This window comes from Pyrgilauda ruficollis, unplaced genomic scaffold (genome assembly GCF_017590135.1).
Source record: "Pyrgilauda ruficollis isolate IOZ18807 unplaced genomic scaffold, ASM1759013v1 scaffold7, whole genome shotgun sequence".
Taxonomy (NCBI): Eukaryota; Metazoa; Chordata; class Aves; order Passeriformes; family Passeridae; genus Pyrgilauda; species Pyrgilauda ruficollis.
Window position 1 is genome coordinate 4,809,102 of NW_024528821.1, and position 24,625 is coordinate 4,833,726.

General features: G+C 52.1%; 2 protein-coding genes across 3 annotated transcripts in view; one reads left to right on the top strand and one right to left on the bottom strand.

Annotated features, from left to right (window-relative positions):
* OPHN1 (oligophrenin 1) overlaps positions 1 to 6,991 on the top strand; it is a 53,009-nt gene extending 46,018 nt beyond the window's left edge. Inside the window, exons 19-24 of one of the 2 annotated variants that reach the window (XM_041485267.1) lie at positions 520 to 667; positions 1,632 to 1,928; positions 2,612 to 2,777; positions 3,718 to 3,768; positions 4,479 to 4,529; positions 4,682 to 6,991. In XM_041485267.1, the coding sequence (XP_041341201.1) occupies positions 520 to 667; positions 1,632 to 1,928; positions 2,612 to 2,777; positions 3,718 to 3,768; positions 4,479 to 4,521 (705 nt within the window). In that variant the 3' untranslated portion in view covers positions 4,522 to 4,529; positions 4,682 to 6,991. The remainder of the gene's footprint in view (positions 1 to 519; positions 668 to 1,631; positions 1,929 to 2,611; positions 2,778 to 3,717; positions 3,769 to 4,478; positions 4,530 to 4,681) is intronic. The other variant, XM_041485268.1, reaches the window with a different exon arrangement.
* A 3,806-nt stretch (positions 6,992 to 10,797) lies between these two features.
* The window catches only part of AR (androgen receptor), a 41,422-nt gene continuing 27,594 nt past the window's right edge, over positions 10,798 to 24,625 (bottom strand). The window contains exons 5-9 of the mRNA XM_041485130.1: positions 20,199 to 20,486; positions 17,985 to 18,129; positions 17,126 to 17,256; positions 16,767 to 16,924; positions 10,798 to 16,499 (exon numbers count right to left, since the gene is read on the bottom strand). Of these exons, the coding sequence (XP_041341064.1) occupies positions 16,344 to 16,499; positions 16,767 to 16,924; positions 17,126 to 17,256; positions 17,985 to 18,129; positions 20,199 to 20,486 (878 nt within the window). The 3' untranslated portion in view covers positions 10,798 to 16,343. The remainder of the gene's footprint in view (positions 16,500 to 16,766; positions 16,925 to 17,125; positions 17,257 to 17,984; positions 18,130 to 20,198; positions 20,487 to 24,625) is intronic.

Here is a 24,625-nt window from a genome sequence, read left to right on the forward strand (position 1 = left end):
ACTTCAATTAACATCCCTGGGAAGAACACAGGAGCAGCTGCTTTGGGCCTTGATGGGGTGTTTCAGCTCTTCAGTTGTATTGCTTTTTCTGCTCTTAAAAAAAGCCCTGACATAAATGAGAACCTCTCAATTAAAACCTCAGCTCAATAGGTGCCACATGACCAGTGAGAAAAGGAGATAAAACTTCTCAGTAGCATTGCTTTTATGCCAGTATTTCATCCCAGGTAATTTCCTGGTGCCAAATGTGTCATTGTAAACCAAGAGTTGGTGTGGGTGATTCGGGGACTGTATATCTCTGTGACATTGGTCAGGAGCTGTCAGCTCCAAAGTCACCCTCATCTGCTTCTACAAGTTGTCCTTGTTTGTGATCTCCTGCTGAGCTGCAGGGACAGTATCAGTGGTGGGGACAATGTCACTGGTGGCCACCATCACCCTCTGTGCTCAGTGGGGGCACCTGCAGCAGGAGGTGAGGCAGCAGCCCCTTTGTGTTGGGTCACCTGAATGTCTCTCCCTTTACAGATCTACTCTGGCCCCCCAGAAGACACCACAGCCCCCCCAGTGCCCCCACCCAGGGTGGCTGCCCGGCGGCACAAGCCCATCACCATCTCCAAGCGTCCCCTGAGGGAAAGACCTGTCTTCTTCAGTGCCTCAGTGGAGGAGAGTGGAGGTCAGTCTGGCTGTTCCCTGATGCCTTACCTGCTTCTCACCCCTCCTGCTTCCTGTAACACCTTTCCAGGAGAAATGGAGGTAACAGCAGCAGGGCTGCACTTTCCAGGTCCTGGACATGGCAGGCAGTGAGGGCTGCTCAGAGAGAAAGGAAAGCAAAAAACACTCATACATTGTTTGCATTGTGTCACAAGTCAGACTTTGTGGGATTTGGGTTTTTCTGCTACCTGCTGCATTCTCCATTAGCTAAACTAAGGCTGGTTCTTGGCACAGGAGAGGCCCAGAGGAGAGGTTTTGTGGCATCAGAGGCAAAAAAACTGCATGGAGTGTTGGGGGTTGGTAGCCAGGGAGGGCTGTGCTGCAGGAGGCCCAAGGAGGTCTCAAGCTGGCTCGGCTGCTAGCAGTTCCACATCCAGAGCAAGAATTCCAAAGATCTTTTTCAGGACACAGTGAAGGTATTTTCTAGACCAAGTTTTACTCTGACATTATCATAACAGCTTCAGCATTTCCTTACAGTCAGCTGGATTAACAGCAAAGGGCACATCACCTTTAAATCGTGTTTCTCCACCTGATTTGCTCTAGTTGTCACTGCAGGCTGTGCCCTGATTCCAGTCACCAAAGAGATGGAAAGTCTCTTTCTCCATTAGTTTTCAGAGCTCTAATGATGTTTAGGTATAAAGTGCACTTTGTGACACTGGCAGGACATGACTGATTCACATTGCTCTTTAAAACTCCCAGACTGCTAATGGAGTTGGGTCTGGCCTTGCATTTCAATGCTTCCTCAACCTGAGAGCAGAAACATTTGTTCACCTTGGACCACCCTGAGGCTGCAGGGTTCACAGCAGAGCTCCTGCTTGCTCCTGGCTCTGCAGCACAGCAACAGGGGTGGGATGAGTGGTTTTTGGAGGCACATCAAGCGCAGTACACACCTAACCCCACGGCTCTCTGCCCTCTTGTCTCCACAGCAGAGATGCTCAGCCAGACCCCCAACGGTGGCGGCGTGGAGGCCCCCAAGCCCCTGCACCGCAGCCGCCTGCCCGCGCCCCGGCCAGGGGGGGACGAGCCGGGGCGTCCCCCCGCCGAGAGCCGGCCCCAGGCGCGCGCGGAGCCCGAGCTGGGGAAGCTGGGGAACAGGCTGCAGGATGGAGGGGCAAAGCCAGCTGGCAGGGCGGCCAACGGGGTGGTGACCAGCCCTGCCCTGAGGACAGGCACGCTGCAGGCCAGGAGACCGGCGCCCCGGCCGGGCATCTGTGGCAGAGAGGGTGAGTGTGCGCCGGGGCCTGGCCAGAGCCAGGCAGGAGAAGACTGAGGTGCCCGAGTCAGCCCTCCCTGGGCCAGGTGGTGGCCTCTCCCCTCGATGTACTGGTGGTCCTCTCGATGTAGTTCAGCAGGAGTGGCTGGGAGACCAGAACAGCCTACGGTGTGGGCATGGGTAAAGTCTGACACTCATTCCTTGTTGACTTGACTCCTAAAGACTTTGAAGGGTTAAGTGAATAGTAAGGTTGGCTGGATGTTGGGGAAGAAATAGCTGAGGAGTGGACAGGTTGTGAGTGTCACTGTCCAGGATGAAAGCTCAGCTGCAGGAATCACCAGTTGTGCTGTTCCTCTCCCATTCACAGAGCAGCATTGCACGGGGTTTGGTTAAGAACACTTGTTATTCCCAGGAAATATCACCTTCACTGTCAGAAACTACACTGAGTTTGTCCTTGCAGGTCCAGCTCCAGCCCCTGTTACCAGTGCCAGGAAAGCTTTTCTGGGACAGGTAGTGTGGGAGCTTCCTTTTCCTGGACTCTGTCCCTCTATTCTGGCTATTGGCCACTGTCAGTGAGAGAGTGTTGAAGCAGAGGGACAGAACTAAATCCATGGACCTGTTCAGTGCCTCTTCATAAATATCCGGCCTCTGCCAGAGCTTCCTGCTCAGTGTTTGTTATCTCCATCCCTGCAGGTGACTGTGACGGTGTCCCTAAGCCACGTTCCCATGGTGATAAGCCTGTGATAACACGTCCCCCTGTGAGACCTCCGGATCCACCATGCCGGACTCCCATCCCTCCAAAGCTGGAGCAGAGGCCAGATCTGATAGCAGGGACAGCAGAGGAGATGCCCTCATCTGTGTAAGCCAGCAGCCTGTGGAGGGTGCTTGGTGCTGGTAGGGACACGTGGGGGCTCAGTGGCTGGGGCCTGTGGATGTCCCCTTGGCACCGGTGCAAGTGCAGGTTTGAATGTCACTTGGAAAGCTGAGAAGAGGGCACGACCAGGGAGGGGAGTGGGGCCACAGCAAAGGCAAACACGAACCTTTGGAGCTGCTCAAGCACAGCCCCAGGGCTGAGCCTTGCCCCGTCCCCTTCCCTGATGTTCCTGGGTCGGTGGATCTGAGCCTCTCCCTGCCTGTCCCCAGCAAACCTCTCAAATGAGACACTTTCTGGAGCAGGACAAGATCCAGTTTGGATCTTCTTAAGGAAACTGGATGGAGTTCAGCTTGATCTCATCCTCAGATTTCTTTCAGATTTAAGAGTCAGAAACCCTGCTGGCTTTAGTGGGAATTAACCTAAAGAAAACAAAAGGTGCCATGAGGGTCAGCTCTGTGCCAGAACTGCCTTAATTCCTTCTCTGGGATAATTTAACTTCTCTTTGTTGAGCATGGGTGGGAGCACATAAACACTAAAGGAAAGACCATAAAGGGCATGGATGCACACAGGACTATAGGCAAGAGCACGGAAATAATGTCTGGATGTGGCACTTGGTGCTATGTTTTAGTTGGTGTGGTGGTGTTTGGTCAAAGGTTAGACTCCATGATCTTGGAGATCTTTCCCAGCCTAAATGATTCCATGATTCCATGGCTCTGTAAGCAGCCCAGCCAAAGTGCTGGCAGGTGGTGTGAGGGTGGAGCGAGCACAGAAGGAGCCCGGCTGTGCCTTGGCACAAGAACTGTCAATTGAAGGTGATCTCTGCAGTTCTGCCAATGCTGCAGCTCATTCCCCTGGCACAGAGCAGATCTCATTAGCAAATTGCCAGGTCGAATCAGAAGAGAGACTTCTCCTGTTTTCTTTGCAGGGTGGCCTCTAGGACCAAGTTCTTTGAGACGGCGTCCCGAAGAACAGGCAGGTAAGACTGGCACAGGAAGATGGCATGTGGAGAGCAGCAGCCCTGCAGTACAGGGTGCCCCCTTTGAGACAGAGCCAGCACAGACAGCCCCAGCCCCAGGCCTGCCTTGTTTTGTACTCACGAACAGCAGATGGGGCTCAGCTAAAATGCTGAAACAAAACAAAGAGCACAAAGCGTAAAATGTGAGTCCAGTACAAACTTGATAAGGTAAATCTGCCAAGTGAGAAACATCCCTGTGGATCCCTGTTACCGTGTGTGTGGGTCTGCATGGCGTAGTGCCCATTGTGCTCAGGCTTTTTGGGAAGATCAGGTCATGGGTGAGGTGATGAGGGCTGGTTAGGTCCCAGCAGCTGCTGAGAGAGCATGGCTGGTCCAGCGTAGGGGGTGTGCAGACAGGGAGCTGGGGGTCATGAGGACACAGCATGGGCAAAGCCCTCAGTTCTGAGTGGCAGCAGGTGCCATTTGTGATAGTATTTGCCCAAATAAGCCTCAGCTTCCTGCTTTGAAAAGCTGCCAGTCTCTGCCCAAGAGAGAGCAGGTTTGTGTGTAAGTCTGAGAACTGCTGCTACCAGTACTGAGAGAGAAAGCGTTTGTGTTGCAAAACAGACCCCTCCCTGCCCATTACCCAGCCTCGAGGAGCTTGTGGAGCTGAGTTGGAGCTTGCTTCTTGCACTCATTTTTTCTCTATTCTTCTACTTCCTTTTATGCAGTTCTTCATCACCACAAGGCAGGATCCCAAGTGATGAGAGCTGAGGCTAAAGGTATGTGTTTATGACAACAAATCAAATAATAAACTGAAAGCAGACATGTAAGACAAATCAGCATTTATGGGGTTGTGGGATTCCAGTGGTTCTGCCATTACTGGTGGATTTGCACTTCTGCACAGATCATGGAGCTTGTTTTCTTCTTCCAGGCTTTGTAAACACACTTCAGCCCAGCTGGACCCAGGAGACTTTCTATGCTTGTGACCCAGGAGTCAGAGCTGAGCCTTGCCAGCCCCAGTGCCCTGGAGAGCAGCTATCTTACCGGACGATGATTTCCGAGCCACAAATGGCTCAAGAAATTAGGAGAGGGAGACCACGATGGAGAGCAGGTCCTGCCCACACATCTGTGTTGAACTGTTCCCTGCCCTCCCACCTCTCCTCCCTCTCCTCTCATGTGTGCCATGCAGGTGATGGCAGCATGGGCAGGGCTGGGGAACACGGACCGCCTGTGGAAGGGACAGTGGAGCCCCTGTTCACCTGCTCACTTTTGGGAAACGCCTTGAAAAGGATATTTGGACAGCACAGGGGCTGAGTCCCTGTGTTTGGATACAAGGGCAAAACAGCTGCAGTCCTCTCTTGCCCTGCTTGTCTTGAGAAGCCCCTTCCTTTGTGCTTGTGTCCCTCACTTGGAGAGTGTCAGTGTGTGGGACAGCTGTGCCTGCTAATGCTGCCCATGGTGACACTGAGCAGGGATGGGGGAATCACTGTGCTCAGCTCTGTGGGATGTCTCCTCATCTCCTCTTGGACATCCCTGGCCTGGGACACTACACTGACAGACAGGCTTGGCCTGAGCCATGGCCACAGCCTTGCCTGGGATCAGCTCTCAGGCAGCAGCCTTGGGTCAGCAGCCTCCAAGGGTGCAGCTGGGGCAAGGGGGCGGCAGGTGCTCCTCCTCTTCCTCCACTGCCTCCTCTTCCATGAGCCACACTCCCACCAGATCCACTTCTCACAGGCCCACCAAGAAGTCTCCATCCTGGGTGATTGTGGTGGCCAGCACAGAGGTGCTGAGGATCTGAAACTCACCATTTGTGGGTCAAACCCATTGTTGTTTTGTTTTTTTTCAGAACTGCCCAGTTACTTGTTTGCTTGTTTATTCATTTCCAGTACAAGATGCCCAGCCTGTCCCTCAGCCATGGCCCTGTGGATGATGCCCATTGGCCTGGGAGGTGGCCCTGGCCAGGTCCTCTGTAGCAGTAGAGGCTTGTCTTGCTCCAGCTGCCACCAGGGCCCAGCTCCAGGCCTGTGCACAGCAGAGAGCTGCTTCCTCGCTTCCTCCACCCGCCCAAAGATGGCTCCCTCCTTTTGAATGGTTTTCTTTAGGTGCTGAGAGCATTTGCAAACCAGTGGCCAAACATTCCCACAGCTGCTTGCCAGATGCTCCATTCCCTCCAGCATGGTGCCCTGCCCGGCACAGGTCCTTCCCACCTCCTGGCACTTTGCCTCTGTGTGACCTCGTGTCTCTTATTGCTGAATGGCACACAGCTCACGTGTGTCATGTCCATGGTGCTCTCACTCCCTTGGCTTCAGCAGTGCCCCAGCTGCTCCCTCCTTTAGGCCTGGCAGATGTAAGTGGCTTTAAAACCAAACCAGCCCTGTGCTGTGGCAGTTGAGGCTGTGGCGCAAGCATGGCAGCACCTGGGGCCGTGCTGGGCCCCTCCTGCTGCAGCCCCTCACTCAAGGACAGCGCACAGTGGTTCTGATCAGGGATCTCTGAGCAGGTAGGATGGAGCTGAGCTGGAGTGAGCTGCTCTGACCAGCCTGGCAGTGTGGCCACCTGCCTGCAGCACATCACCCCATGGCCCTGTTGGGGTGTTGGGCCTGTGGCTCCCACACAAAAGCCAGCATTTACCAACTGTTTTTCTTGTTCGGGGACCCCTCGAGCCTGTCAGTTTGGGAACTCCGTGGGTTGTGCCAATGCACGTGTCTCTGGAGGTGACATTCTGTGGGAGCAGTGGCTTGTCACATCCTCCTCCTGCTTGTGCCCACTGCCCAGCACAGACCCCCAGGACAGAGCTGGGCTCCATGGGTAGGGAGAATCCAAGGGTGGTTGGGTTTCAGTCTGACAGTGTGAGCAGTGGGGAGAGGCAGCTTCTTGCAGACGATTTCATTATGTCCTTTTAAAGTTCTTTGTCACTTGTATGTCTGTGCTGATTTTTTCTGCACCTGTGGGTGCAGCTGAACACTGGGGACCAGCAGTTAGAGCGGTGGGGATGCTGGTTGTGCTGCCAGGGGGCTGTGGGGTGCAATTCCTGCTGCCATGAGGCACAGTCCCTGCTGTTGTGGGGCCCAATCCCTGCTGCTGTGAGCACAGTCCCTGCTGCCAGTGGCCCAGGACGGATAGCTGGGAATGTGGGATCACCCTGTGCAGCACGGCAGCCCCCAGCATCAGCCCTGGAGCCATTGTGATGTGTACAAGCTTAGGTTACTGCAAGTGTTTATAAAGTTTCCATGAAGTGAAACAACCATCTCGGTGTGTTCTGTTCCTCTTCCCCCCGGGCCCAAGCGCTGCCCCCACTGCCACCCCCTCTGCAGGCAGGCCCTGCTGTGGGGGCCCAGCCCTGTGCCACAGGGAGGCCACACAGGGCTGTGTCCATGAGATTGGGTGCCCTGGCTCTGCCATAGCCCCACTCTGGGTTTGCAGAACCCAAAGCTGGTTTTCTGCATTTTTCTGACTGGAGAAGCTGCGCTGTCAAGGCTGAATATTCCTGCACTGCTGCAGTGCCGGGACAGCAACCTGTGCCGTGGGTCACTGAGACTCCGGTTTTCCTGTGACCACCAATGGCTTCTTTCCATCCATCCAGCACTCTTTTCCCCTCCTCACATCTGTTTCCCCCCCCCTCTTTTCACTCTGTCATTGTGCACCAGTGTTTGCTTTTCAGGCCTCTTGCTTTTCTTTAACAGCAAGCCCTCTCCCAGGAGAGAACAGCTTCTCTCTCTGACACAGGAATCTCGCAGCCAGCTTTGGAGCCCGGATTTCTGGAGAAGCCTGGTGGAGGTGACCGCTCCAGAGGGTGTTCCTGGGGGCCCAGGGACAGCCACGCTGCCTCCACAGCCACGAGGGTCCCGAGCTGGAGAAGGGGAGCATTCCCACCCACACCCTGCTCAGGGCTGGTCTGTGTTTTCGGGATCCTCCTGCAATTATTTTGTGTGGGCCCGGCCCCCGCCCGCGGGCTCTTGGTGCAGCACGGGCCAGGTTTGCCAGCTCCGAGAGGCCTGTGCCGTGCCCTGGCTCCGGGCCCAAGCAGCCGGAGCACTCCCGGGACGGGCACGGACACAATGCACCAGGAGCAGCAGCTGGAGGGTTTCCTGCTTGTTTTTTCTGGCTTCTTGTTTCTCTCAAAAGTTTCCTTGTGGGGCTGTAACTTTTCCAGGGCTGGATGCATTCAAAACAGCGGCGTTTGGGGAACTAAACTGTTTCCTTTCCTCACTAGGCCTTGTATGAAGGGATCGTGAACTGGAACAAGCATTGAGGCGCTGCCCCAACAATCCTTGTCTCCCAACCCACAGGTGCCTGGCTTGCTTTCTTACAGAAAACATTTGGATTTAATATGAGTGAGAAAATTATTTTCCAGCACAAGTAAAACCTTTCAGGATTTTATAGAGGGAAGATAACAAAACAAGCAGTTCCAAAGCTTGAGCCCGAGCCTCAGTGAGTTCTTCGCAGAGGAAGATTTGAAGAGGCCAATGACTCTGCAGCAGACACATCTGTGTGATAAATTTAGAATTGAAATATACTTAGTGGAGCACTGACATCTGAAATTTATGTGCTACACAGAGACCCATGAAGGCGCCGGAATCCACCCACGTGGGATTCCTTGGAGGATCAGAGCTGTAGTTTTCAGCTCTGTAGTTCTCCCTGACCCATCCCACTGCACCATTACCCATCTGGATGCTCCAAGCTGGGAGCAGCTCCCTGAGCTGGGCGGGTTCCTGGCAGCCCTTAGCAGGTTTCTTGGCCCCTACACATGGCTGTAAATCAGGTCGGGCCTCCAAAAAATCCTGTGATTGGCTTAAACAATCAGGAGACGCTTTGAACCACTAAAGGCCATAATGTTTTCCATTTTCTGTGTTTTCAGAAGTGTAAGAAGTGCTTTAACAGTCTCTGCCAGTAGCTCTAAGAGCTCCCGCAAGGCAGAACTTCTGAAGATTCTTGAAATCCTGTATAAAATGGGCCATGCCCATGAAGGCTCAGAGAGACAAGTCCCCACGATCTCCATCCTTCCTCACTCTGTCTCCTGCACACTGTAGGAATGTGCCCCCTCTTGATGGAGTGACAAAACTATCCTTTGTCCCCTTAAAAAGGAAAGAAGCACAGAAGTTTCTCTCCTCGATTAGGTGAAAAGCCACCTCATAGGCCTAGGGGACTTCACCTCAAACTTAAGGGTAGCTAATTGGACAAAAGCCAAAAAGTCCTGCCTGGGCAATTTACTAGAAAAAGAAGTGAACAAAGAAACTAATCGCTTTTGTGAGGTGTTTTACCAGGAGCAAGAAACTCTTGCACCTGCCTCACTTTTTCTGTTTGTTATTTTGCCTTTTATTAAACCTTTTTGTTTCCAACACTGCAACAGAAGCCATCCTGCTGATTTTTATGCCTCCAAAGGTAGCTGAGCTATCTCGGGTGTGTTATAGACCTCCGAGAGCTTCTGAGACCTGGCTGAAGGAGGCACCTATAACAGCACACCCCAGCTCCCTTCAGTGCCTTGGCCCCACAGGCTCTCCTGGTGGCCACCACACCATGCTACCACACCGTGCCACTGTGCCCACCCTGCTCCTATGGGATGGGACACGGGGCATGCCAGGCAGGCCCTGTTTGCCCTCCCCTTGGCACCTGCCCACCGCTGGCAGAGGGAGGCAGAAGCAGTTTCGGGTAAGGAGCAAACCCCAGCGTTGGCTGATGTCCCTCTGTCAGGGCACTCGAGTCAGTGTGACCCCACTGAGGTCTGTGGCTGCCACTGGCTCGTCCTGGGAGCACAGGCACAGCCCTGACACCATGGCAGGCACACAGGGCTGGCTGCCAGCACAGCAGGGTCACAGTGTCACACTCCCAGACCCCCAGGGAGAGGAACCACTGCTGAAAGGGCTTTTGGACACAACTTGTCAGTATTTTAGGAAACAGAACTTCTGCCTGTTTTAAAAATATCCCACTTTCTGCTATGAGGACAAGAACAAATAAATTACCTTAAAGCATGGGGCAATTTTGGGGTTTTCATGATGTTTCCATGTTTTCAGTTGACTTCTTTATGGTAGCTGGACTTTTTCCTGTGAGCTTGGTGTGCTGTTCTGCTGGGGAGCCAAGGCATCTCTAAGGGCAGCTCTGGAGCCCACTGGCATGTGGCTCACCCCCAGTGCTGGCATGGTGGCTGTCACCCCGCTGCCAGGCCCCACAGCTACAGCAGTTGGGAATGTCAGGGAGGTCAGCAGCTTCCCTGTGACCTGTAGGTCCCCATGAGCTGTTCAGGGGGGATGCAGAGTGTAGGGTGTGGGATGCAGGATGTGCAGCAGATGTGGTTGGAGCATAGCAAGACAGGAGTTGAGTGAGGTGAAATTGTTCTTCAGCTTCAGTTCTGCCCCAGCAGCCCCCAAGTGGTGGCCTCACTGTCCTTGCACAGACACTGCTCAAACCACATGAGTTTGGGGCCATGAGACCAAGGCCAGTGCCAGCCCAGGATGTGGCCACTGAGGGACCAAGTCCATCCTCCCATGAGGCGCTGGACCAGTGGCTCCTGAATGTCCCTGGGGACACCGGTGTCCAAGTAGCCATTTGGTAGGTGACACTGGGGCTGACATGCTGGCAGGTACCCAACCTGCCACACCAGCCCCGAGGAGCTGAGGCCTGCTCAGTGTCTGTTAAGGTTGAATTTTGAAAATAACATAATAATTTTTCACTGTGACTCAGAGCAATGGATGGGATCAAGTTCCTTTCAGATGACAAGCCCAAGGGTTTTTGTTCTCTTGGCGCACTGTTCTTCAGCTCACAGGGCACAGTGTGTGGACTGCTGCTGTGCAATTACACACCAGGCATTGCCAGCTATTTGTGGCCCAACGAGCCTTTCCCTTTTTTTTTTTTTTTTTCCCAAGCTCTTTGCTTTGTCTCATTGAATCAAATCTTGGCCCTGGGCAGGATTCACATCTGTTCCTTGAATTAACAAGTGGGTGATAAGCGTCTTCTTTATTACTTGGAGAGCATAGGTCAATTTTATAAAGACTTTGCAGAAGCATGGATTTACAACTGTTCATAAAGATACCAATAACAATGACAAGAGCAGGAGGACACTGGCCTTTATTAGCTCCTTGCTTTGAGAAATACATTAATCAACTGAAATTCAATTTAAAAGACCCAAAGAAGAATATATGAAAGGATTAGCCAATTGATATGTAATTGAATTACAAGTTCAGATGTGGTTAGTAGTGAAATCTGAGTGTGAAAGAAAGCCTACAATGATTCAATGTACAGCCTCATCTACTGGCAAATGACCCACTGATTTCCAGCGCCTTTGCTTGCTGGCAGCCATCACACCCACAGCGATTTCATGCACAAAATCTACACAAAAGCCAAATGCAGGCAGAGGGTAGAGCTCCAGCAAACCAGATTCTGCATTTATTGGACTCAGAACAACAGCAGATTTTCAGGTTACAAAAGGAACTGAACACCAAGCATGAGGGGCCACCCTGTGGCATGGCTGGGGGCTCACGTGGGCCCCAGGCATGGCTGAAAGAGAAAGGAGAATTTTCATTTACCCCCATCACGGTGTCATCGGTTTCTTTACCTGGGTGCCAGGCAGGCCCCTCTCTTTGGTTACACAAATAAACGTCCTTCAGTCCCACATGGGGACTTGTGAGTTGCAGTTGTCCCCAGGGCATCCTGCACTGCGCCCCATTGGCCCCAGCAGCATCCATCACCACAGTCCAGCCCCCATGGTACCAAAACACTCTGGGGCTCTCTTCCTTATCCAATGCATTCAGTTCCAATTAAAAAACCAAAAAAAAAAAAAAAAAACACCAAAAAACAAAAAAACAAAGCCAGCTGTGTCAGCAATCCATCTAATTCCTTCTCTGGGATAATTTACCCTCAGGTCATGCTATAATTTGGGCAAAGCACTGTGGTTCCAGAGTAGGCCAGACCAGGCTGTGTGCTCTGCACCTGCATCATGTGGTTTGTGAGGTCTCCAGGGTCACAGTCCAACCGAAATGGGGCCAAGGCATTCCCAATATCATGCTCAGCCCTCACCTTGGAGTCAGGCCCCAGGAAAGAACCAGCATCATACCCCAAAGTCTCTCTGCCATTCCAAGGCTGTTGGCTCTTTTTCTTCTGGCATTCATTGGCTTCTGTCTTTCCCTCAGCTCTGGTGGAAGGAGCAATTGCAGACTGGCCTTTGTTACTCCCAGGAACGCAGCTGTGGGCTGGGAGGCCCCCCCCCAGGCAAAAAGGCACGAGCAATGACCTTTTTGGCTTATTACAAAGAAAGTAAAATATATCAAATAGAGAACTCTTATTATTACAGAGACATGTTAACAAAGAGAAACAGCATAAAATTTCCACAGAACACCAAATATCCAGCACAGAGAGCAGCTTTTATCCACTTGCTAAGGGTTTATGTGGGTGCAGAGATTTATTCTGTGAGTCACAAGCACAGCATCCCTCTGCTGCTGAAGGGAAGGAGCACGGGGATCAGGCACCACTGGGCAGGGGAGGCTCTGACCCACCCCAAGGGGCTGGGACACCCTGCCTGCCCACGGCCATCCCCAGGGCCCACAGCCACCAGTGGAACACAGACACTCTCTGTAACCCCAGCGTTCTGCCCAAATGTGTGAGGACACTGTGCAAGTCAAAGAGGGAAGAAACAAGGGACACTCTGTTGTTCCTCAAATGCAAACACTGTCCCTGTTTAACCTCAAGAAGACACAGGAAGGCTGGAGAAGGTGATACCAACCCCAGCCTATGTTAGTGTGTGCTCTGTGCATGCCACAAAAGGGGGGAACCTTTGCAAACTGGGCAGCACCCAGCCAGAAAAATAATTAAAAGTCTCCATTAAATTGGCACGTTCTGACTCATCTCCTGCAAAGCATCCAGTACCTCAGTGTGCAACCAGAGAGGACTCTTAGAGCACGCCACTAAATAGATATCTTTAGCAATAGAAAATGGGCCATGCCTTTATTTTATACAGAGATAGATAATTTTAGCATACATTATGTTATTGAAACATCCAGGGCAAGAGCTCAGCAAGGGGAGGGACACCACAGGGACTGCAGGGCTGGCCGGTGGTGGGAGGTGACTGGGGACAGCAGTTCTCAGGCTGGCTGGGAGGCAGGTGACACCTCAGGTACCCCTCAGCATTCCCTACAGACCACAGGGACAACCCCACGGCCCAGAGCAAGGAGTGGTACTGCAGGGAGGGTCCTGCCCCAGCTTCACCTCCCTCACCAAGCACCCTGTTCCCTGAGCCAAGCACAAAGGGCCTCTTGGACATTATGGCAGTGACATGTGGATGCTGCTGGTTCTCCCGACTCAACCACAGCCTTTCCAAGCAGAAAGCTGCTGTCCTGGCTCTTGCTCCTGCTGAGCTGAGCTCCCTGCTGAGGCAGGGGGTGCTGGCAGGAGCCTGTCAGGCTCAGGTGGGCACAGGTCGGTGATACCTGCCCTGGGAATGCTACATGCCATTACACCATTTGATCTGTGCCACTGCTTCTGGCATGACACAGGGATGAGGAAGCGCCCTTCCTGCCCTCACTAAAGGCAGCATCCTTTATCTCACACCCTCTGTTATGGAATGGTGCCCATCCATGCACAAACACTGCTCCCAGGGAGATGCCAACGTCTGTTTCCCTTGTCCTCCATCTGCTGCCTTGGGCAGGAGCTGATGGGCTGAGCCATGACCCAGACTGAGCCAGCTCAGGACCCCCCACACCTCTGAGATGAGCCAGAGCGGAGTCAGGGAATCCACATGAGAACATGGAGATGGTTGGTCTCAGCCCAAGCCCAGGGCTCAGCCAGCCCGAGGAGAGCCTCAGGGACAGCTTCTTTGGGACTGTGAACACAGTGAAATTCTCCTTGCTTTATTAAAGCAAAAATAGACAAGAAAATGCAGAAAAAAAACCAAAAAAGCATAAAGATAAATGGCAGGAGTTGGACTTTGGTATTTCTTAAAGCCTCTTCTTCCCCAGTTCCTGCAGCAGCTCATGAAAATCCACATGGAAACAGCATTAATTCCCCCAGCAAAACACATACACGGGTGCTGCAAGTCCTGGCTCCCACACTTCCTGGTAATCATATTGTAGAAACCCAACTTTTGAATGAACAAGTTGCAGAAGTTTACTGTGATAGTGAAGAGACAGAGAACATGACCTCAGTGCCCCTGACTGCCCCTCTGTCCTGGGCTGGGGTGCTCCCCGCGAGCTCCTGCCTCGCTCAGCACTTGCTGTCCAGAGCAGCTTCACACTGGGTGACACACACGGGGCAGGTGACGCACGGCAGAATCCATCCCCTGCTCCCCCACTTCTCATTCACATGGTGCTCCCACCAGCAAAGCAGGGTTAGGGCAAATTCCTGTTAGGTTTGGCCTCTTTTCAGTCTCCCAGCAGATGAACACCCAGCAGGACACTGCCACACTCATTAGCCAACAAACCTTCACTGGCACGAGTCTGTGTGAAGCACGAAGCTCTCCCAAATTGCTGTTCCAACTGCTTGGAGCCATCCTGAGCTGATAACAGGCACTGGGAATCACCACTCATCTGCTAACTGAGCTCTGCTGTGAAGAGCCAGGGAAATTTCCAGAAGACAGGGATGCACCAGCTGGAATTTTTACTGGTACATTTGCAAATATCTGTAGCTCACGTCATCACTGAAAATGCCAGCAGCCCCCTGGCATGGGGGAACCTCTGAGGGCAGCAACCCGCTGGCTGCCAGCCAGAAAGTTCACCTGTGGATTCTGTTGCTGCCTACATGAGAGGATTTCAGGAGGAAGAGCAGGATCAGAGCCATATCTAGCAGAGGAAGGAAAACCATTGCAAAGAAAAATCCTCCCCTTTGATAGGCACTTTTCCCCCACTCTTTCTTATAATGACAATCCCATCAAAAGGTTGGAAAGCATCAGGGAAATTGTTTTACTCCAAGTGTGTAAAGGAGCATCTGCACCATGATGGCATTTCCTGGAGAGCTGGGCACAGGGTGGGCACAGGGCTCTGGGTGGGCACAGGGTTCTGGGGGTGCTCACTGCCCTGGGAGGTGCAGAGTTTGCTGTTTGTCTGTGCTGGCACAAGAATCCCTTGGAGATGTCTGGGTTAGTAATGCCAGGCCATGTCACAGCCCATGATGGCATGTGTGACCCTGACATGTGCAGTCACCAACAGCCTGTCTGGGTCTGGGCAGGTGGTTTTGATGTACTCAGGATGTGCAGGAAGAGGGGAACTAAAACACCACAGAGCACGTTGGCTTGGCTGCTGTGTGTGTGCTGGGGACAGGCTGGGTGTGTGGGGTGGTGCACACGGAATGGGGTGTGTGTGTGGTGTGAAAGGGATGGTGTGTGTGGGGTGGTGTGTAAGGGGTGGGTGTGGGTGGTGTGGTGCATACAGGACCATGCACATGGGACAGTGAGTGCACAATGGTGTCCTCCTGGGCTCAATCAGCCACTGCCATCAGCAGGAGCTGTGTGTGCTGCTTCCAAGAGCAGGCGGTCTCTTGGTGCTTCCCTTGCAGCCCCCCAAAGCGCCATGGTGGCAGCAGCCAGTTCCCACCTCTCCATGGACAGGATTCAGAGACGAGTCCCATGGTCCCACAGGTCCCACAGACCCTGGCCTTGGTCTTGGCTCCAGAACACTCATCTGCTGGCATTAAAAAAAATAGTTGGGACAAAATACTTGGGACAAATGAAGGGAAAGAGCATAGCTGGAATCCCAAGTCTGCAGAGCCATGACAGGAGCAGAGCAGGTGTGGGGGCAGGGGCTGCAGGTGCCCAGAGGAGCCAGGCAGGTGTGAGGTCCGAGGGCATCAGGCACTTTCAGAGGTGGGTTCAGCTTTGTCAGGGAGCAGCAGCTGGCAAGGACAGGAATGTGACTGCTGAGCCCGGGGGTCTGCGGGGCAGACCAAGACCCAGCTGGACAGGCCATAAGAAAAACATGCCAGGTGGAAAACAGGAGCCAGCCATCGTTGGGGGATCTCCAAGGTGATCTTCCTTGGCAGGCCTTCCGCTGCAGCCTGTCCGCTCCATCGCGTGTCTCGGCAGTGCAGGCCGCTCCCAGGGCCCAGCTGACCGGAGCAGATCCCACCGTGGCTGCAGGGCCCGTGAACACCTCAGCCACAAATTTGCCTTGTCCCCCAGCTCTGCTCTGATTCTCTTCTGCAATGTTTGACCTTATCTGCTTCCCAGCACCATAATGCAAACAAAACATCCGGAAGGAGGCTGGCGACATAACCCACACCCAAACGCGGAGCTGCAACTTGCTTAGTGTTGTATTGTTTTTATAAAAATCACCCCAAACCCACCAACCACTGGCACTTCTTCTGCTGTCCTGTGGCCCTGGGCTGCTGAAGTCACAGTGACAGAGGAGAACACTCAGACATGGTGCCACTGCCCCCAGCAGTCTCTGTCCAGCACCGTGAGCAGCTGGAGCCAGGCAGAGGTCGGTGCCAGGGGTTCAGTTCAGAGGTACCTCAGGAAAATAGTAATCTCAGGAATCCCAGCAGGTCTGTCACTGCCTGTCCCCTTGGCCACCGCCGCAGAGGGATTCCCCAAGGCACTGCAGGACAGTAGTGCAGAAGTAACAGGCAGGAGATGGCTGGAATGGGGGTGGCAGCACGGAGAATCCTCTGAAAGATCACTGTGCGTGGAAGTAGATAGGCTTGACTTTTCCAGACAGGATCTTGGGAACCTGCACAGAGATGATCTCGGCCATCATTTCTGGGTAGTCCACGCTCACCATGTGTGCCTTGATTAGGAGATCAAATGTAAACTGATGCAGGTCCTTGGCAATCTGGGAAAGGAAGAGAGCTGGTTAAACAAGTCCCTGGGCAGTGCTTTCTTTGGGAAGATACATGACAGAGGTCCCACCTTCCCTGAAAGGGAAACTGGATGAGACTATCCAATGCTCTCTCCAATTGCTTCTGAACTCCTCCCATGATGGGGAGGTTGTTCCAGGGAACGATCATTCTCACTGTGAGAAGTTTCTTTTTTATATTGTTTCTTATGCATTTAGATGGACATTATGTGTACAGGTGGACATTTCCCTGTCCTCTCTTACCGGATGCACGGAGTCCAGGACCTTGGTGAGCTGGTAAAACCTCCGGGAGCAGGAGGTGGGGTTCTTCCTCTTGCAGGCAATGATACGGTCAAGTTCCTTGATGTAATTCATGCGGAGCTCGTCGAAGAGCTTCTGGTTCTTCAGGCCATCCACTGGAACTGGGTGGGAGGGGAAGGAAACAGTGAGAGGAGCCCAGAGAGTGACAACAACAGGAGAGCAGGAGGAAGGCTGAAGCAGGGGATATCCCGAGCCTCCTCCTGGGAAGTGAAAGTCCAGGCACAGGGAAAGCACCAGATGCCTCAAGGGCGATGCAGCAGCAGGTGCTGATGCTCTGTGGAGGGAAGGGTGCAGACACTTACTAATACTGAAGAAGAGGAGAGCCTTCATACAGAGAAACTCCTGGGGTGTGATCTGAAGCCACCCAAATTCCTGGGAGAGGTGCCGCATCCTGATGCACTGGCTGTACATCCTGGATTTGTGCATGCGGTACCTGCCAGGGTGAGACGGGTACAGATGGCACAGAGCCCAAAGTGCACATGTGTGACAGCGGGGGACACTCCCTGACCCACCCTGCTGCCCAGGGCCCAAGCCCTGTCCCAGGGGTGCCACATGCAGGAGTGGAGCATTTTCCAGAATGCCTGTGTGTGATCCTCACTGGACACAGATGACTACAAGGGACATGCAGCATTTGTCTGAAGAGTGACTGCAGTGATTTCCCAAACATTTCTGTCTGTGAGGGATATGAGGCCAAGTTGGAGCTCCCAGGCAGGTGGAGGTTTGCCTGCTGCTGTGCTTGGTTATTGGGTTCAGACTCTTCTATCTGAGTGCCAGCAAACCCTCCCCAGCTCTAAGCTGGTGGTACACCAAGGAGAGCCCACCAGGACCTTACAGTACATTTTGTCTCTATCTCTGCTCACCCCAGCTGACCAACACAGCTGGAATTCAAACCCCCTAGCAGAAAGGCAGAAATGGAGCAGTCTTTCACCCCACACCAGCTTCTGCTGCTGCCCCAGTGGGTGTCAGCCCACCGCAAGGCTGAGGGAGCAGGCAGAAGCATCTGGGGAGGCATCACAGTGCCCTCACTGCTCCTGGAGGTCACCGGCAGTGGGGAGCAGGCTGGGCACGGCCAGGCTGGGCTGAGCAGCTCAGTGTAACTGCTCTAAGTGTGGATTATCACCTCCAAAGCCCAGCATTAGGCTGTTGTTGTTTCACACTTACTCATTGAAGACTAGGTCAGGAGCGAAGTAAAGCATCCTGGAATTGACGTTGGTGAAGGATCTCCAGCCCATAGCAAACACCATCAGGCCCATCCAAGAGTACTGGATTATTGACATCTGGTCATCCACATGCAGGTTGCGAAATCCTAATAAACAATGAGGGAAGGATGTTACAAATTACTGTTAGGTTCTTGCAGTTTCCAGGGCTGTTTCCAGGCAGACTCCAGCTCTCCTGCAGCGCTTCTCTTAGGACAAGGTGGTCAGTGCACAGCCCAAGCTCAGCCAGCTCATGTCTCAGGACATGAGTCATGACATGGAGCTCCCATCTTGACTGGGAATCAAGGATAGGCAAGCACAAACCTGCCCCTGGAAGGGAAGAAAGGGAATTTCAGAGACAAATAGAGGAGAAAGTCCCATTAGGACTTCACCAAACTTAAGTAACTGGATTTTAATGTGATGCTCAGAGCCAGCAGGCAGCCCCTAGGCCTCCCACCATGGTTGCAGGTGCTCTGGTTTCTGCCCCATACACACTGCAAGGATCTCTTGACTGTGGGAATGAGCATGTAACCTCACCTACATTGCAAGAGAAACAAAAATAGCAACTAAATTCAGATTACCATTCCCAGATGGCAGCCCAGAGTTAAACCCCAGGCATGCTTACACCACTTCCAATGCTGTTTTTTTCAACATGCTTGTAAATATGCAAATATAATTGAGTTTCAAGGCAATCATGCATTATTTCAATCAAATATTAAAGCAATTTAACAGCTCCAGTGTATAATTATAACCCATTGAGGCAAGGATCTCTGTGCTTTGGAGAGCTCTTCAAGGCAAACAAGCTGGAGAATGAACCTTGCCCAGATGCCACCCTGGCACAGTCAGCCACTGGCCCCGGGGGGCAGCAGGGCAGCAGCTGACACTGCTACACACTGAGGGCTCAGGCATCTGGTGCAATTCAGGAGAGTAAAACCCTCTGATAAAGGGGTGGTTATGATAGAAAACATTTCCCACAGCACTCTCCCTTTCCATCAGCACTACTGCAGTGGTAGAACCTCAGCCCTGCATGCCAGGTGGCTTTGGTGGTGTCTCTGTGGATCTTGATGTCTGGTGTAATCAAGCCAAAGAGGAAGCAGGATTTGTCCCTGGTTTTACAAGCCAAGTGACTCCAGAATAGCAGAAACAGAATGGGCTACTCTGCATTAAGGGTGTGCAGACCAATATGCCATTGGGAGCACCAGTCTAGGGGGCTGCTAAACTCCTGGGAACGTCAGACACCTGACCACAGCTCATCACCAGGGTTTGGCAGAGTGGCAAACTTACTGTGCATCAGCCCACACACAGGAGGAGTGGGGTCCCTCTTTTCTCTGCTGTCCCCTGAGGAGTGGGGCCAGAAAGGAGAAGGCAGCAGGAACTGGCCCTATCCCAGTCTGGGATGCTGGGAGGTGAGCTGGGCCCTGCTGTGCCCAGACTGAGCTCAGCCCTCTGCAATCCCACTCACTCAGTTCCAGGATTACAGGGTGGAACAGGCAGCATGTCACCAACCTTGCAGAGATGCCTTACAAATCCAGCTCAATGAACACATCATTCACCGGGATGCTCCATTTTCTGCACCTGCTGACCAGCATCTGGAAAATTCCTGACCCCTATTACCTCTCTGAAGACATCACAAATATATCACACCAGGCTGTCACATGGGCAACCTGAGTGACTGCCAGGAAAAGCCCTTTGGGATTCTGCATTGCTCTTCTGCCATGTTGCTATTTACCCTTTTCATCACTTCAGGTGGGTTCTGGGACATGGCTGATCTTTGTCTGGAGGGCAGTTCTGCAGGGCTGGCAGACACAGCTTGGAAGTGCAGCAAAACCTCCAAGGAAAGAGGGGGAGAAGAACAGGACCCTGAGCCCAGAGCAGCCACATTCCTGCCATGGGGGGAAGTGCCCTGTGTCCACATGGTATCGCTGACCAGGGGCTATCTGAACCCAGAGTGTAAGTTCCAACACATTCCATCACCCCTCAGTTCCTTCTCCCACCATCAGCCCCTCTAGAGACAAGTCCCAGGCTGCTTCCCAGGCAGGGGACACACACACTGCCCATGGAGAAGGACCCCAGGAGCTGTGTGATGGGACAGGGGCTGCAGACCACCCCCTTTGCACCTGCCCCCAGCAGTGCAGATGGGCTTTAGAGCTGAGAGGGGATTTTCTGCTTTCCTTCTCACCTGGCAGGGCCTTTGCCCATTTGACCACGTAGACCAGCTGCCTCTCCCCAAGCTCATTCAGGCTGGTCAGCAGGTTGGAGAAGGAGTCAGGCTGGCTGTTGTCGTGGCCAGCACACACCACCCCAGGCTCGATGGCCTCCAGGACGTTGAGGAAGATGGGCTGGCACTCGTAGCCGTCAATGCGTGTCATCACCAGCTTGGGAGCTTGCTCCTCCGTTGGGCTGGACGAGCTGGCCCCCTCCATGTCATCCTGTGCCTTCAGGTTACCCAGTTTCTTCAGCTTGCGGGCTGTGGGAACAATAGAGTTTAGTGCAATACTTAAAAATATGTTAAAAAATGTCAGGGCTTCTTGGCTCCATCATTGTAGTTACGAGGAAAGGAAAAGTGATGACCAGCAGCAGCTCCTCCCTCAGTGGGCACTGCCCAAGGAGTGCCCTGGCATTGCAGTTCTCGCCTAAGGACAAGAGGAGAGCACACTGTGTGACAAAATCCATTTTGTTGTTAATCTGACATGGATAAAAACCAACATCATTTACATCCTCTCAATGACCAGTCTCTAACTCCCACTTAAAAACAGAGAGGAAGATCCAGGGAAGACAGGGAAGAGGTTTTGACTCGACTCAAGCCACTGCGTGTATGCAATCACAAAGAGGAGCAACACAAGGTGATAAACTCAATACACAGTCATGTTCCAGGTAGAAAAACATTGTACTTGGATGCCCAAGTGGGATTGTTCCATCCCAGACCAGGGCAGAAGCAGGATGCATCTGAGATAAAAACCTTCTCCCTGCAATGCCTGCTGCCCACAGCCAGGCTTTCCCAAGCACACGGCACACATATCACAGAAAACACATTTCAGAAGCCAGCAGGTGGTTCCAGGGCTGTTTCCCTGGAGTCCTCACCGAGGGGGAGTGGACCCGAGCCGGGTGGCCTCACTCTGCTGTGCAGCCTCACGAGCCCCATCAGCAGAGCAGGCAGCTTGCAGGGGGACCAAAGCAGCAGGTGACTGCCTGTGCCCAACATGAAAAGGTGTTTTCCCCACACAGCTGGCTCTTAACCACAGCTGCTAGTCTGCCTGCAAGGCACACCAGCACTCCAGAGGTGTGACACCAGAGGTCTTGGGGAGTCTGTGTTCCCCTCACTGATAACAGCATGACACTGCTCAGCACAGGTGGCCTGCTCCTGCCACCCCTCACCAAACCCAAACCCCAACTAATTAGAGAACAAAAGCCCACAGCTTCCTTCAGCAGGTAATACAACATCAAACCAGTTGTCCTTGGGGTTTTGGCTCCTTCATTATATGATACTTATCTCGAATTTCCTTTCAGCTGTAATTAGAAAAATAAGCAGCAAAACATAAAAATGTCAAATCAAAGTGCAGCTCTGTAAATTAACTCCAAACGTTGATTTTAAGCATTGTACTCTGTATGATCTGCTGTACGGGTAATGAAGACAGGCTTCTCTGTAAAATGGGAGGAGAAAGGATTAATAAAAATAAAAGAGAGCAAGAGGAAAACAGTGCTGCAGCACAGTATGATGGCCTCTGGCCATCAGCCACTCGTTTGATATGGCCTCCTGTCCCTTGCCTCCAAAGTCACAGCTCTGCCAAGGCCACACTAACCCACAAGTGCCACAGCCACACATCAGTTAAATCCCTCCAGGGATGGTGACTCCACTGGGGCAGCTTGTGACAGAGTTTGGATTTAGAAATAACCGCTGCCCCAGGTCATGTGTGTGAGCAAAGCCAAACCCACATGTACAAAACACCCATATGGTTCGGTTTAGATGCTTGGGTTTTTTCCCTTAATATTTTATTATCTAATATGAAAAGATCCCAACTGAAGTGAGAAGATAGCAAGTATCTACTGCATTGGCTCTGAAACTGCAGTCACAAACCAGACTCCTCTGTGACAATGGGTGATAACTGTGCTACCCAGACAGGCCTTGGGTTTGTGCATTCCAGGAGCACTGAAATACTGACATTACCAGATGGAGAAAACCTTCAGAGGTAAAGACTGGCTTCTACCCAGTCACCTGTGCCAAACCCCTTTGTGGTGGTGGCTTCTGCTCAGCAGGCTATATAAACAAAAATTTAAAAATCGGAATTAAAGACATCTGTAGTGTTTTTACTCTAGGATGAGCTAAGCTGGGTAGAAGTCTACATTGCACTTCTTCAAACCAAGGTGGGAGGAACCTTAGGACATGTGATCAATATTGGGATGTTCCTGCTTGGCTGTCAGAAGGGACAAGGGGCCCAGGGAGCCTCGAGGTACAGCTGCAGCACAGCACTGCCCCAAGCCCTGCAAGCTGACCTGGGGGTCTCTGGGGAACTATTGGATGGATTTGGGAAAAAAGCTTAAAGGACACAATTATAGATCACAATAAAATATTTACCAGTGCAAGAACCCCCGTGAGCACACTCAGAGTGATGGCCAAAATCATGCACATTTTAAGCATCTCCCTTACAGGCACTTCTAAAGCTCTGAGGAAGGAGCACTTTGGGCTCCAATTTTCATGATGCCAGGACTTAGGGAAGTTATGGAGACCTGGAAGAAGCTGCTCTTGCACTGGCTACAATGGAGAGATCCTGCAGCACATGTCAAGCTCAGCTGCCAGTGGGACACTGAGGAGCTGAACAGGACTTGATTTATATCCTGCTGCCCTTTGCAGTTTTTATGAACTTCACACCAGACTTGTCAAAACCTGAACCTGTCGAGCTATCAATCTTGTCTGTCACAACAATTTCAGTTGATAATAATATTACTGGTTGTGGCAGACGCATTTAAGAGATCTGAGTCAATCAGGTCCATGTGACTGAAAAGAACTTGAAGGATGTAATAGTAGATAGTACTGCTGAATTATTGCAAACCCCCTAGTGATACATCTCAAAGGCAATCATAAGTGTTGAAACAACATCAGACAGGTTTGTTTCTTACAAGGGTGGCTCATTGATACATTCACCCCAAAACCAGACTTAACCATTTTTATTCAACCAGCTTGTATGGCAATGTATGGATGGGAAAATAGGGATGAACATTAAGGATGATCACTGAACAGATGGAGTGAGGTCAGCAGACAAGGGTTGACAGGTGTTGGCAAACTGCAAAAGCCATGAGGACACTGAAGATTTGACAACACATCTTGGAGCAAGGAGGTAAGGAATGTCACTTAGGTGGCTGTGTAGGAGGCAAAAGGGTTATTGAATCACAGGTGACAAATATCCACTGTGGGGAGAGAAAAACAATAAAATTAGGGGTTTTAATCAAGCAAACCAAGTTGGAATAAAGATCCAATTCCTATAAGTCAAGGGCAGACCAGATGAAAAATCAGATACAGCCAAGATAACACTGATTGCAACTACTGCAATGGCTCTGCAAAAATTGTGTCGAATTTCCTCTGGCTGGAATCAATACCCACTGTGTGGTGAGACATGAGCTCTGCTCTGCCCCCAGCAGCTGAACCTGAATTAGGACTAAACACACCCATGCCTCAAGCCTGGGCTTTCACAAGCTTTTGGCTGTTACTGCAGGAGATTTCTAACTCTACTATAAACAGAATTAAAGGAATTACACCTGTTTTGAGTTTTTGCTCCAGCCAGGACCCACATGGCTGCAGCTCAGGTGGCTGCCAGCTCTGGCTGTGGGCACAGGAGCTTGGAGTTCCCCACAGGAATAGCCTCTGGCACCTCTCATGCTCCCTGGGCTCAGGGCTGGCAGAATCCCTGCAGCTGTGCCCATCCCTGGACATTTCCTGGGCTCAGGGCTGGGGGCTCAGGGCTGGCAGGGTCCCTGCAGCATCTTCCCCAGCAGCAGGCACAAGTGCAGTGGGATGGTGGGCATAGGCCAGCACACCAGTAGGACCCAACACACTAAAACAGCATTATCACTGGTTTTCTGCTCTTTTTTTTTTTTTCCTTTTCCCTCTCTACAGTGTCTTTTCCCCCTCTATAGAGAGAAGATCCTGCTTAGTGGATACCAGCTTGCAGGTCACTGTGATCTCAATCAATAATGAAGTGCTTCAACACATTGCCATCCTGTTCCAGAGCCGAGCCTGCAGAAGGCATTCAGTGTGTCACCTCCCCCTTCTCCTCCTTCTCCTCCTCCTCCTCCTCCCCCACGAGAGCCGCAGGGCTGCCGGGGATGTACCCCATCAGTGCCTGTAATTAACCACCAGTTAAAAACAACTGGTTGGAGCTTGGGAGTGATTTCAAACGCCCTGCCTCCGCTGTGGGAGAGGTTACTGTGGGCAACCACAAGCTTGCCTGTTTGTAACAATTGCCTTTACACCGACATCCAAACCAAATGTAAAATAGACCAGGCAGAACAGGTCAGGGTGACCCAAAGAGCTGAAGAAAAAAGAAGGGAGCGGGGTATCCGTATTAGCATTAATTTTGTCAGTGTGTCCTGCAGAAGAGGGTTACACTGATG